The sequence below is a fragment of the Microcaecilia unicolor genome, chromosome 8 (genome assembly GCF_901765095.1).
Source record: "Microcaecilia unicolor chromosome 8, aMicUni1.1, whole genome shotgun sequence".
Lineage (NCBI taxonomy): Eukaryota > Metazoa > Chordata > Amphibia > Gymnophiona > Siphonopidae > Microcaecilia > Microcaecilia unicolor.
In genome coordinates, this window is record NC_044038.1 from 46,789,242 (window position 1) to 46,802,426 (window position 13,185).

Below are 13,185 nucleotides of genomic sequence, written 5' to 3' on the forward strand. Positions count from 1 at the left end.
GGGTAGGAACACATAGCCCGAGACTGTGTCGAACCTGGCCCCCAAAAACTCTAGAGATTGTGAAGGGGACAGGTGACTTTTGGCCATATTGACGACCCAGCCTAGAGATTGCAGTACTGAGACCACTCTGGCTGTAGCTTGTAAGCTCTCTGTTGCAGAGTCTGCTCTGATGAGCCAGTCGTCTAGGTACGGGTGAACCCTGATACCTTCTCGCCTGAGAAAAGCAGCTACTACCACCATTACCTTCGAAAAAGGTTCGGGGAGCTGTGGCGAGGCCAAAAGGCAAGGCCCTGAACTGGAAATGTTTTCCCAACACCGCAAACCTCAGAAACTTCTAGTGTGGGGGCCAAATCGGTATGTGCAAGTAAGCTTCTTTCAGGTCTAGAGACGTGAGAAACTCTCCTGGCTGTACCGCCGCAATGACGGAGCGCAGGGATTCCATGTGGAAATGCCGCACTCTCAGGGACTTGTTCACTTCTTTTAAGTCCAGAATAGGGCGAAAGGACCCACCTTTTCGCGGCACCACAAAGTAGATGGACTATCGGCCACAGCCTTGCTCGGCGGGAGGCACCGGGGTCACTGCCCCTAACTGAATCAGACCTTGTAAAGTCTCCTCCACCGCCGCCCGTTTGACGGCAGAACCGCATCGGGACTCCACAAACATGTCTCTTACTGGGGCGTTGAATTCTATTCTGTATCCATCTCTGATCAGGTCCAGAACCCACTGATCTGAGGAAATCTTGGCCCACTCCTCGACAAAGAGGGAAAGCCGTCCTCCGATGACAGGCATCGAGGAGAGGGCCGGCGCACCATCATTGAGAGGGTCGCCCCTGAACTCCTGGTCTTCAGCCACCGGCTGCGGAACGCTTGTCCAAGCGAAAGGAGTTCCTCTGCTGACCACGGGCACGTGAAGTGAACCCAGCAGAACGCCCCGGGCGGTACCTTCTAGCTTCACGGAAGCGAGGTCTGTACGAGGAGTGGACCGCCTGGCCCTTAGAGGAAGGCCTCTGCCTATCTTCGGGCAAGCGCTGGGGTTTTGGATCACCCAGGCCTTTCACAATTTTCTCTAACTCCTCACCAAATAGGAGAAGTCCTTGAAAAGGCAACTTCACCAACCTTTGCTTAGAGGCCATGTCCGCTGCCCAGTGTCGTAGCCACAGACGACGGCGAGCCGCCGCTGCTACTGCCATTTGTTTAGCCGAAGCTCTGACAAGGTCATAAAGGGCATCAGCCAGAAAGGACAAGGCCACCTCCCATCCGCGGAGCCACATCCAAGAAGGGCTCCCTTCCATCTCCGGGCTGAGCCACTGCCTGTTGCAGCCAAGCTAGGCAGGCTCTAACAGCATAACAGCTGCATGCAGACGTCCGAACAGTGAGACCTGCAATTTCAAAGGACCGTTTCAATGCTGTTTCCAGCCTACGGTCTTGAACATCCTTCAGGGCAACACCTCCTTCAACAGGGAGGGTAGTTCTCTTTGTCACCGCAGTGACTAGGGCATCCACTGTAGGCATTTGAAAACGAGCCATATGTCCCTCACGCAGAGGGTATAACTACCCCATAGCCCTGGAAACTCTCAAAGGTCCCTCGGGGTCAGCCCACTGAGCCGAAACAAGCTCTAGGATGGAGTCATGCAAAGGGAAGGCCCGAGCAGCTTTCTTGGTACTAGCCATCCTGGGATTACCCGAGGAGGCCATGCCACTGTCAGGATCTTCAATCGAGAGGGCCTGCAGGGTATCTGAAATAAGCGCTGGCAGCTCATCACGGTGGAAAATCCTCACCGCGGAGGGATCATCCAGATCCTGTGGTAAATCCGCACCTGACTCTGGTTCCTCAGACCAAGAACGTCTGTCAGAGTTCTCCGAATCCTCACACCCCGACCACGGGGGGGAAAAAGGTGCACCACAATTTGAAGGGGAATTAACCCTTCTGCGCTTATCTTTAGGCCAAGCATCCGGGAAAAAAGCCTCACTGGGCAGTCCCAGGCCAGAATCCATCGGGGGGGGGGGGGGGGGGGGGGGGGCAATCAGAGGAGCCTCAGGCGACCCTTGAGGAAGGGCTCTTTTCATCATGTATGCTTATGCAGCAAAAGCACAAAATCCGGGGAGAAAATCTCACCCTGGGCACCCAAATCCTGTCCGGTGCTAGCCACTCCTGAAATAACCTCATCTCGAGGTGCCCTACCCGGCTCAGGTCTCTCCGTGTCCACGGAGGCCGCGCCATGTGGTGTAAGCAAAATGGCGCCCGCTGCCAGCTCAGAGCGGGAAGAAACATCGCTCGCCATGCTCGGGCCGGCTCCTACGCCAGTACAGCACGATTTACAGAGCCCTGCTGCTGATTTGCGCTTGCCACAAGTGGAACAGCGCTTTACATTGTCCGCAGCCATCGCCGAAAAACGGCGGTAAAATCCAAGATGGCGGTTTCGCGCCAAAATCGCCCCGATCGCGGGTCCACCCCGGAGGAGTTGGAAAACACTCTTACCTCAAAGGATCTAGTGTACAACTACGATCCTGCTGAAAATCAGGTCAAAAACCTCTGTTCCATCGTCTCTGCGTTTAAAAACGCGACGCGACTTTTTTTTTTTTTTTTAAGCTGTGAGGAAAGCAGAGGTATTGAAGACTCCGGAGGCTCAGATGAGTGGGAAAGGCAGGGAAAGGGCGAACCTATATGCCTGCATCCACTGTTGGTGGGTAAGGACAGGGAAAGCAAGGCAATATGTCCACATCCACAGAGGTATGGGTAAGGCAGGGAAAGGACTAACCTATGTGCCTTTAAAGTGAGGCTGCTATAGCCTCCAACACCCCGGTTAACAACTGGCAAGCCAGGAACCACCTCCCGGCAGATTTTTCTGGAGCCCGAACAAGCTGCAGCCACCCTGCTAGGGGAGATAGAGAATACTGAAGAGGCAGTGGAGCTAGCTGGCCAAGAGGGCACTGTGAAAGTTTGAGTGCTCTCTATCTCCCCTGCTGGTTGATGGACATAACCCATATGTAATGGCTTCATCTGCTTGATGACAAGGAACTATTATTTTGCTTTGACTGCTGCTGCTCTTTGCTGTCCTAGGCAACCTAATGGTTGGGCCAGTTCTGATTAATGTTGATTGTTTTAATGATTTTGCATACGATTTTACAGCTATTAGCTGTATTGGCAGACAACAAATAACTTAGGGCGTCACGTTTTTAGCGCATGCCCATAATTTTAGTGCACTCTAAAAATGTGAGCACGCCTTAGTAAAAGATGCCCTGAATAAAATGAAATAAGCCAGCTTTTAAAGCGCCAGCCACAGGCAGAAACCCTTAGAGACCTAGTTTTGTTGCATCACCTGGGGGGTGGATTCTAGTGGCTACAAGATCACTTCCTACCACACCAAGGTGAGGCACTTCTTTCAAATGACCTTGCACCTCCAAAACATACTCCTGGGGGAATTCTGTGCAAAAAAATGTATTTTTTTTTTGTAGAATTTATGCAAACTTTATTTGCCCTCATAACACAGTGCAGTCACTGCCTTTGAGTAACAGATTATTGAAGGTGCAATATAGGAAAACTAGTGGAACCAAGCCTGTTTCCTCAACAATGAAACAGGCCCTAGGATGGCTGTCTTGTAAGCGATTTTTTTCTCCCTCCCCTGCCCTGCCCTCCCCTCCATGTCCAGTGATTCTTCCCTCCCATCCCCTCCATGTCCAGCGATTCTCCTCTTCCTTGCCCTCCCATCCGTGTGCCACAATTCTCTCCTCCCATCGATTCTCCTCTGCCCTCCGCCCTCGATGCCCCGTAATTCTGTTGTTTGTACCTGAACGTTCTCTGGCTGGTTGGCTTCGTTCCATTCGTAACATCCCCTGACGTCAGCTTGCCTCCAGCGTTCCCTTCCCTCTCACTGTTCCGCCCTCTGACGTCATTATGTCTTGACGCGAGGGCGGGACAGTGAGGGGGAATGGAACGCTAGAGGCTGGCTGACATCAGGAAATGTTATGAACCCAATCAGCCAGCCATGGAACTTGGAGGTACAAATTATTATAGGAAAATGTTATTACTCAAAGATGCAGAATGTATTTTGTAAAAAAAAGATTATGTGCAGAATTTCCTCTTTATGAGTCCTGACCTTCTTCCACTCCATCTCTATCCTTCCCTTGGCATGAACTCCCCCTAAAACACACACACATGATTTTCTCTCTCGCTTAAGCCTCCCCCAGAGTCAAAAGCTCCATCCCAGCAAGACTATAAACTTTCTCTGCATCCTGCCCACTCCCAGGTTTGGACCCCAGTTCCAATTTTGTTTTTCTCTAGTCCCATGCAAGACCCCCAATTTTTTTTTTTTAATTTGTATTTACCTCATGCCTTTCCAATAGTAGTTCAAGGAGATTTACATTTAGGTACAGCAGGTACGTCCACATACCCACAGGTCTTACAATTTATCCCCCCTGCTTACTAAGCGCAGCAATGCAGACACAGGCCATTCAAAATGAATGGGCTGTGTTGGTATTAGTGCGCGGCTTAGTAAAGAGGGGAGGGGTATATTTGTACTTAGACCCTTATATGGTAGACAAGTCCCACCTAGTAAGCCCAGAATGCACCATGCAGGGCGGGGCGCCACCATTTTTGTTGACAGCGTCTGGAGGCAGGAGTCAGCGGGCATTGCTCCTGTATCATTCAAGCTATGAGGTTGGTGGGGCTAGGCCTGGAGGGTCACAGGCAGGGTGGGGTCCCACAAGACTACCAGGGATTTTTGTCAGGGGAACCTGAAGGGAGAGGACTACCAGGGATTTGTGGGGGGTTGGTGGAAGGGAGGGGGGCGGGTACCGCTAGACACCAGGTTTTGTCCCATTGCATTCTTAGTCATTCATTTTTGTAAGAAAAGCATGACGAAACCTTTTATGCATGCAGTGGAGTTAAACCAGGATAGCCCTCTCTGTTTGGGTGATCTCTGATACCTTTATCACAGGTCTAGACCACTTCCCATAAACCTAGAAGAATATCAATATAAAAGCCATATAATTAAAAAATACATTAAAAAATGTAACAGTGAAAAAAATTACATCCAAACCCCATCCCAGCCTATAACCCAACTTTTCAAAAGTAATGCTAAACAATTAGAGCAGCCCCTTGCAGTAGAAGAATCATGCTTCCTGGAAGCTACATCTGGTATTGGTTTTTGGTGTGGTCACATGGACTGTGCATGCTACACCTATAGCACTGCAAGGCACAGGAAGCCTGAGTTTGAAACTGGTTTCTGCAGCCCAGAGCACCAGCTACTGCCTGATGTGGTTGGGAGGCGGGACTAGTGCTGGGCAGACTTATACGGTCTGTGCCAGGGCTGGTGGTTGGGCGGCGGGGATAGTGCTGGGCAGACTTATACGGTCTGTGCCAGAGCCGGTGGTGGGAGGCAGGGATAGTGCTGGGCAGACTATACGGTCTGTGCCAGAGCTGGTGGTGGGAGGCGGGGATAGTGCTGGGCAGACTTATAGGGTCTGTGCCAGAGCTGGTGGTTGGGAGGCGGGGTTGGTGGTTGGGAGGCGGGGATAGGGCTAGCCAGACTTATACGGTCTGTGCACTGAAGGAGGACAGTACAAATAAAAAGGTAGCACATATGAATTTATCTTCTTGGGCAGACTGGATGGACCGTGCAGGTCTTTTTCTGCCGTCATCTACTATGTTACTATGTTTGAGGGGTGTGGGCGGGGAAGAGGTATGCCACAGCATGCTTGCGTTTTATTTTGTTTTTTAAATGTCAACTTTCCTGTCCTTGCCTGAGCCAATCACCGCAAACCTTTAAACATCAGCCCCTCTGTGATCAGAGGCACGCTAATAAAAGGATATAGAAATTTAAACTGAAGAATACACTGGCTATTTTCTGAGATCTATTACATTTTGCTGAAACCATGTTTCTTCCTCCTAGAAGACCATTTCAAGGGTAAAGGTCCTTTAAATTCACTTCTTACAGTACAGGTAGGCTCATGGAATGTCTCTAAGTAGGAGGCAAAGGTTTGTTTTTTTTTATAAGGACATTACCTCAAAACTGAAAACACAAACCAGGAAACTAGAACGAGCATAGAAAAAAAAATGAAAGATGAGCACACACTTAATGCATGGAAATAAACACAAAGAAAATACAAATATGCAATAAGGCAAACCAAAAGATCCTACTACAAAACTAAAATAGGACCAGACTACAAAGACCTGAAGAAATTATTCCAACTCGTAAACATGCTCCTAGATACCACTCCTATCACTACAACCAACACTGATATCCCATCTGCAGATGTTCTTGCCAACTACTTCAAGGAAAAAATAATAAAACTACTCAATACACTTCCTCAACAGAACACCAATATCGAACAATTCTTCAATCTACTGGACTCAAATTATGAAGAATACCCCTCAGACCACATCTGGTCAAAATTTGCTCTTCTCTCCATCGAATCGGTTACCCAAGCATTGCCACAGGCAACAGCATACTCCTCCACCAATTCGATATGTCGAGTGCATTCGACATGGTAAACCACAACATACTTCTACGCCTCCTAGAACATTTCGGGATTGGAGGAAATACACTTAATTGGATCAAGGGTTTCCTAAGCACCAGAACATACCAACTTAAATCAAAAACAAACTTATCACCACTGTGGAAAGCAGATTGCGGAGAACCTCAAGGATCTCCATTGTCACCAATACTATTCAATATAATGATGACCCCCCTTGGCCAAATCCCTATCCAACCAAAACCTTCAACCGTTCATATATGCAGATGATGTCATCACAATTTACATCCCTTTCAAACACGATCTAACAGAAATCACCGATGACATCGTGCGGTTTGGACATCATGGACTCATGGGCAAATTCATTCCAATTGAAATTAAACACTGAAAAAACACATTGCCTCATCCTCTCATCCCAACATAATAATTATAAACCCACAACCTTAAACACCCCAGATCACACCCTCCCTATCTCAGATAGCCTCAAAATACTAGGCGTTACAATTGATTGCAATCTCACACTTGAGAGCCAAGTAAACTCCACTATAAAGAAAATGTTTCATTCAATGTGGAAGCTTAAACGTATAAAACCTTTCTTCCCGAGGAAAACTTTCCGTAACCTGATACAATCAATGGTAATGAGCCACGCAGATTACTGCAATGGAATATATGCAGGATGTAAAGAACAACTCATAAAGAAACTCCAGACAGCCCAAAACACGGCAGCCAGGTTGATATTCGGTAAATCACGTTTCGAAAGTGCCAAACCCCTTTGAGAAAAACTGCACTGGCTCCCAATCAAGGAACGTATCACCTTCAAAATCTGCACCTTGGTCCACAAGATTATCTATGGCGAAGTCCCAGGATATATGGTTGACCTGATTGACCTCCCAACCAGAAACAGAACCAGAGCATCATGTACCTACCTGAATCTCCACTACCCAAGCTGCAAAGGACTCAGATACAAATTAACCTATGCATCCAACTTCTCCTACATAGGCACACAATTGTGGAATACACTACCAAAGACTGTGAAATCAATCTACGGCCATCTAAACTTCAGGAGATCATTAAAGACCTACCTATTCAGAAAAGCATTCCCCACCAACCTAACCTAGATGCCTCCAATCTGCAACACAGCAAACCACAGACTGTATTGGACACTATATATTACTTCCTATCTTCGATCCCTAGGCACCAGAATATACTAACGTTACCCGACCCTAACATCAAATTGTATTTGTTTCCATAGCGGTCTAGGCGATCGCCTTACGGTAAGATGTAAGCCACATTGAGTCTGCAAATAGGTGGGAAAATGTGGGATACAAATGTAACAAATAATTTAATTAATTAATTAATTAAACCTAGGAAATGTACTCTGCTTCCAGTTACACTGAACTGCTACATTACTGTTTTGTACAGATTGGCTAAATTACAGATCTGATTAAATCTGAGCTTTTATTCTAAAAATACAGATTAAAAGAGCTAATATTTCAGTGATAAGAACTTTATGCAGACTGTACTTAATGTTACACATACCGTGCTTTAAATGGAGCATACTCTTCTGCAAGTTTCATGAATAATCTGTGCTGTATATCAAGTGGTGTTTCCTTAAAGATAGAAGGGGGCTTGTCATAAAGAGTTATTGCGCTGTAGTGATAAAAACAAGATGAACCCATCAGAACTGTGTATCTGGGAATGGTAAGCACTGCAGTGCTGCAAAAATATAGACAAGAGAAAGTCCTTTCTCAGTACAGCTTACAATCTAGTCAAGAAAACAAAGACCAAATTTATCTGTTATTAAAAAAAGCCCTCATTTGGTACATTAACCCCAAGACTACTGCTGGGGATATGAGGTGGCATTCTGAACCTCAGGTGCCGACTGAATAGGATTGATTAGGGCAGTGGTTCCCAAACCTGGTCCTGGAGACACCCCAGCCACTCAGGTTTTCAGGATATCCAAAATGAATATTCATAAGAGAGATCTGCATACAGTGGAGGCAGTACATACAATCTACCTCATACTACTACTACTACTTAGCATTTCTATAGCGATACAAGGGTTACGTAGCGCTGTACAAGTTAAAACATGGGGAAGGACAATCCCTGCTCAAGAGAGCTTACAATCTAAAGGCACAATCTAATATTCATTGTGGATATCCTGAAAACCTGAGTAGCTGGGGTGCCTCCAGGACAAGGTTTGGGAACCACTGGATTAGGGATCACTCCTGCTCCTTCTAGACCACCAGGTCAGTAGCAGCCGACGGGAAAGGGAAGGGGTGAAGTGATTTTGAATGCCGTGGGGAAGGGGTTCTCTGTGTTGGCAGTGTAGGTACAGTGTAGGACTTCAACATCAACACCTCCATGTGTAGTTGCTGGTACTTGTTTGTGTAAAGCTCTGGGGACCATGTTCTTTTTTCTGAATGTGTAGAGTTTTGAAATTGCTTCTCTCCCTGTACGTGCTGTCAAATACAAGTATACTCCTGCACATCCTTATACATATTTTACAAAAGGTTCCACTTTTGGCAGAGCTTTCCTAAAATACTGGGGTTGTGGGTACATCCAAACTTGGAAAACAATTCCTTTGTCAACATTGTATATGAAATAGGACTTTGGCCTTCCAACCTCTATGGATATTTAGAGTTACTATGAAATCTATACACAGACTGTGACCTGTAAGTGGTCGTGACCATCATATGCATATTATAAGTCTCCATATCCTATATAATAATTCTCACCTCCAACGTTCTAATGGGCCTGCCTGTAACCGTGGCTCCTTCGGAGTTACTGAGCTAAGCTCCATAGCCAGGCTGATGTCACCGGAAAGGAGACACCAGATTGGCTACGACATAAGGAGCAGGAGCCCCCCACATCGCGCATCACCAACGCCCCCTCCTCGGCGTATCAACCCCCCCTCCCTCCCTCCCTTCTAGTTCAAGGCCCCCTCACGCCCCTCCCACCGAGTTCCAGACTCCCCCCTTCTGATTTCAACACCCCCCTCCGCGACCCTCTCGAACCCCCTTCCCACCAACCCCCCCCCCCCCCCCCGCCACGTACCTGTGCTGACGGGAAACCCCAACCCCCGACAGCCGAAGTCCTCTTCTTTCTCGGCTGCGTGGCGTTGCTTGCTGAATGATCTGATCAAGTTTGTGTCCACGCGTCTGACATCAGACGCACGCACAGAAACTTGATCAAATCATTCAGCAAGCAACGCTGGCGAAGAAGAGAAGAGGACTTCAGCTGTCAGGGATTGGAGTCCCCCCGTCAGCACAGGTACGCGACGATGGCAGGGGAGGGTTTTTGGCGGAAAAGGGTGGGGGGGGGGGGGCGAGAGGGTCACGGCAGGGGGGTCCAGGGGTCAGTAACGCAGAAGGGGGGGTGTTGAAATCGGAGGGAGGGGGGTCTGGAACTCGGAAGGAAGGGATGGAGGGAGATAGCGAGGGAGGGTGGTGGATTACCTTGCTAGTGCCCATTTTATAAACAGAATGAAAAAGAACAGGGTAATTGCAACTATTTTGTGGGAAGAATTTGTCAAATAAGAACAACATTTTGACAAAACTAGTACAGTATAAACTTCAAAAAAGATAAACAAGTCCACAAGTCAACAGAGTGACTTGTTATTTACATATGAACAAGTTAGAGGAGGAATCGCAGTTATCTCCCATTTCAAGTCAAATTATAACTGGTATTTGTGGAAGCATGTGCTGTAACAGTGCTGGCTCTGTCAATACTAGATATCCTTGGGCCACTATTATATGGTACCCTTGGTGCTCTATAGTTCTCTTATTTTTAGCTGTTTTGGATTGGGTTTTTTTTTTTTTTGGGGGGGGGGGGGGGGGGGGGAGGAATGAACCAGATAATGTTATGCCTCTATTCAAGCTCCTGTCCAAGAGCTCAAGAGCATACGGAGATCACAGATCCAGAAATGCATCCTCTATTACTCAAAATAAAAGTCCCACTTTATTTTTTTTTGTGAACTGTACTTCAAATTCACTTATCCATATTTTTGCTCACAGGCAACATATAGGAACAATCGTATTTCTCCCCTTTTCTACCTTCCTCATAACTGCAAATCCTTTTAGCGTCAACTCAACTTCCAACAAGGCAGATAATTAGTAATGGATAGTTTCTACAATCCAAGAAGTGCCCTCCCCCTCCTCCTTCATATACAGAAGGTAAATACAAATTCTAAGTTACCAACATCAAACACGCAGATCTTGCTACATGTGACGTACTTGATGTGCCAGTTAGTGCGTAGATCTTCCTTCATAGCATTTGTCACACAAAAGCTGTAGTCGGCCAGACGCCCAAAAATTTTTTCATACCTGGCAAGCCAAAGAATATAAACAATTTCTTCATCTGCATTATGTACAGTAATGACATCCAGCTTTAGGGGTTTTACCAAGATACATATTAAACAAACTGGTAGCAATCTTTAAAAAAAATATATTTTAGAATGAACACCAAGAAAACCAAGTTAAAGCAAACATCTTATTTTTACAAAAATATATGAGTCTGCCCAAGGTCACACAAATATTAAAAAAAGGACACATCGCAAAGCATCCAGCCAATTTTCCTTGCTTCTTGCTTCCCACCCAGTGCAACCCTCAAGTTCAACCATCAAAAGGATTGTCCCTCAAATTTACAGATTCAGATCATTTTTAATGGTAAAACAACTTTACAAGCAATACATTACCAATTCAGTTAAAAAGAATAATTTACAAAGTAACAGTAACAACATGACATAAAAATTACAATGTACAGAGAGCTCAATACTAAAAACAGTTCTCAGGTTCTGGTTTATCTTATCCCTGGTCAGGTAATATTTCTTGCCTGTGGTGGGAAACAAAGGGTCAAAGTTTATATCTTGGTTTATACTCAAGACTGCTGGCATTCCTCCACTTCCCTCCCCCTCCCCCCCCAAACGGTGTCCAGTAGTATTTTCCTTCCTCCTCTGTGCCGTCCCTCCTCCCAAACAGAGGAAGACCCCTGGCCTACTATTTTGCCTGGTGATCAAGTGGAGAGTTGGGGCAGGAGCTATTCTCCGCACTCTTGCCCATGCTGTCTTCCTTATTGAAAATGACTGCCATGAATTCCAGTGGAATTCTCTCGAGACTGCCGCTAAAGGTTACGTCTGCCATTTTGGAATTGGAACTGCTGCTAGCAGGGACCAGGAGCACGAGAATAGCTTATGCATCTGACTTCACTAGACCACCAGGTGAAACAGTAGGCCCGGAGGGGAGGAATTCCAGACACCAAGGGGGAAGGGGAAAGGAGAAGACTACTTGAATATAAACCCTTGATTTATATTCAAGTTAACATTCCCCCACCCCCCTTTTTTTGGCGGGGTGCAATGTTCTCGGTTTACATTCAGATGGGTTTATATTCAAGTATATATGGTATACAGTCTGTTAGTTTGGAGAAATGTGCCTCTCTGATGTTTTTGTATTTTGCACAGTACAGGTAGAAATGCATTTCAGTTTCTATTTCTCCAGTATTTCATTGCATGAATAGTCTGGCTTGAGGTTTCCAAGTCAGTTTTCTCTGCCTGTTTCTATTTCTAGTCTGTGGTCGCGTAGGGTTTTGTCTGCGTTTTATATATGTGAATGAGGTCAGGTATTCTGCTAGCATGTTGTTTCTGTGTAGGATCTGTAGCAGTTTAGCTTGTTCTGTTTTTGGACGTCTGTTTCCTAGTAGAAAGAGTACTGGTAATACAGGGTAAGCTGCATTATTTGATGTTGTTTGGATTTCTGGTGTCAATCTTGGTTTTGTAGGGCAGGTTTGCTGGCATCAATCTTGGTTTTGTAGGGCAGGTTTGCTATATATGTGTTGTTAATCTCTTTCAAAATTCTGTGTTACTTCACAGAGTTTCTGGTAGTTTTTGTCACCGTTACTGATATGACACCAAAGTTTATATATTCCCTTTTATATTATGTATAGTAGCCCAATGCTTACACCAGAAGGCTGGGAACCGAGGCCCAGGTTCAAATCCCACGGCATTCCTTTATGACCTTTGGCAAGTCACTCAACTCTTCCTTGTTCTGGCAGCACTGCCAGTTTGGGTCATGCCCCACTATGTTGGGCAGCAACGACATAGTGGTGCTTCACACTGCACAGCAGAAGGCAATGGCAACCCACTCCTGTACCATGCCAAGGAAATCAAGAGGGGAGACAGGGGTCCCTTATTATGTGGTCACCAGAAGCTGGTTTGACTCAAGGGCACATCTGAATCTGGGGGAGTAGTAAGTGTCCTAATTCTGCTCTATATCTGTTATTGGCAATGTTTCAGTGTACATAGAGTATCTTTTTACAGAACTGGAGATGTAGAATTTCTGCTGGGGTGTGTCCCATTTAGGATTAGTCAGACCCCAGACCTGACTCCTCGAGCACATTCAGCTCATTCTCTAGTTCAAGTATGAATGTACAGCAAACACTGGAATTTTACCAAATATCAGAATTTGCATCCCTACTCTTAAGAAGTTTCAGGGGTTCCTGGAGGCATAGGAGCCAACGTTTCAAAATTATTGGGGTTTCTAAGCCCAATGGAAAATAACCCCTCCCTGGACACATACAAGGAATTTTCTCAATAAAGCCAGCTCCTATGCCTGGAGGAGTTTTTTTTTTTTTATGACAGTAGCTAAGCCTACTGAATGCCCAGAGGGTAAAATAAATTTGCCAATCTTAAAAACAACTGTGTGCAATGATTTATTT

The 13,185-nt window shown here is 46.1% G+C and overlaps 1 protein-coding gene across 7 annotated transcripts in view; it reads right to left on the reverse strand.

Moving 5' to 3' along the window:
• ALG1 (ALG1 chitobiosyldiphosphodolichol beta-mannosyltransferase) overlaps positions 1–13,185 on the reverse strand; it is a 45,327-nt gene that overhangs the window by 21,782 nt on the left and 10,360 nt on the right. For 6 of the 7 annotated variants that reach the window (XM_030213609.1, XM_030213604.1, XM_030213607.1 and 3 more), the window contains 2 exons: positions 10,710–10,799; positions 8,014–8,190 (listed from right to left, as the gene is read on the reverse strand). In XM_030213609.1, coding sequence (XP_030069469.1) covers positions 8,014–8,190; positions 10,710–10,799 — 267 coding nt within the window. The remainder of the gene's footprint in view (positions 1–8,013; positions 8,191–10,709; positions 10,800–13,185) is intronic. The other variant, XM_030213605.1, reaches the window with a different exon arrangement.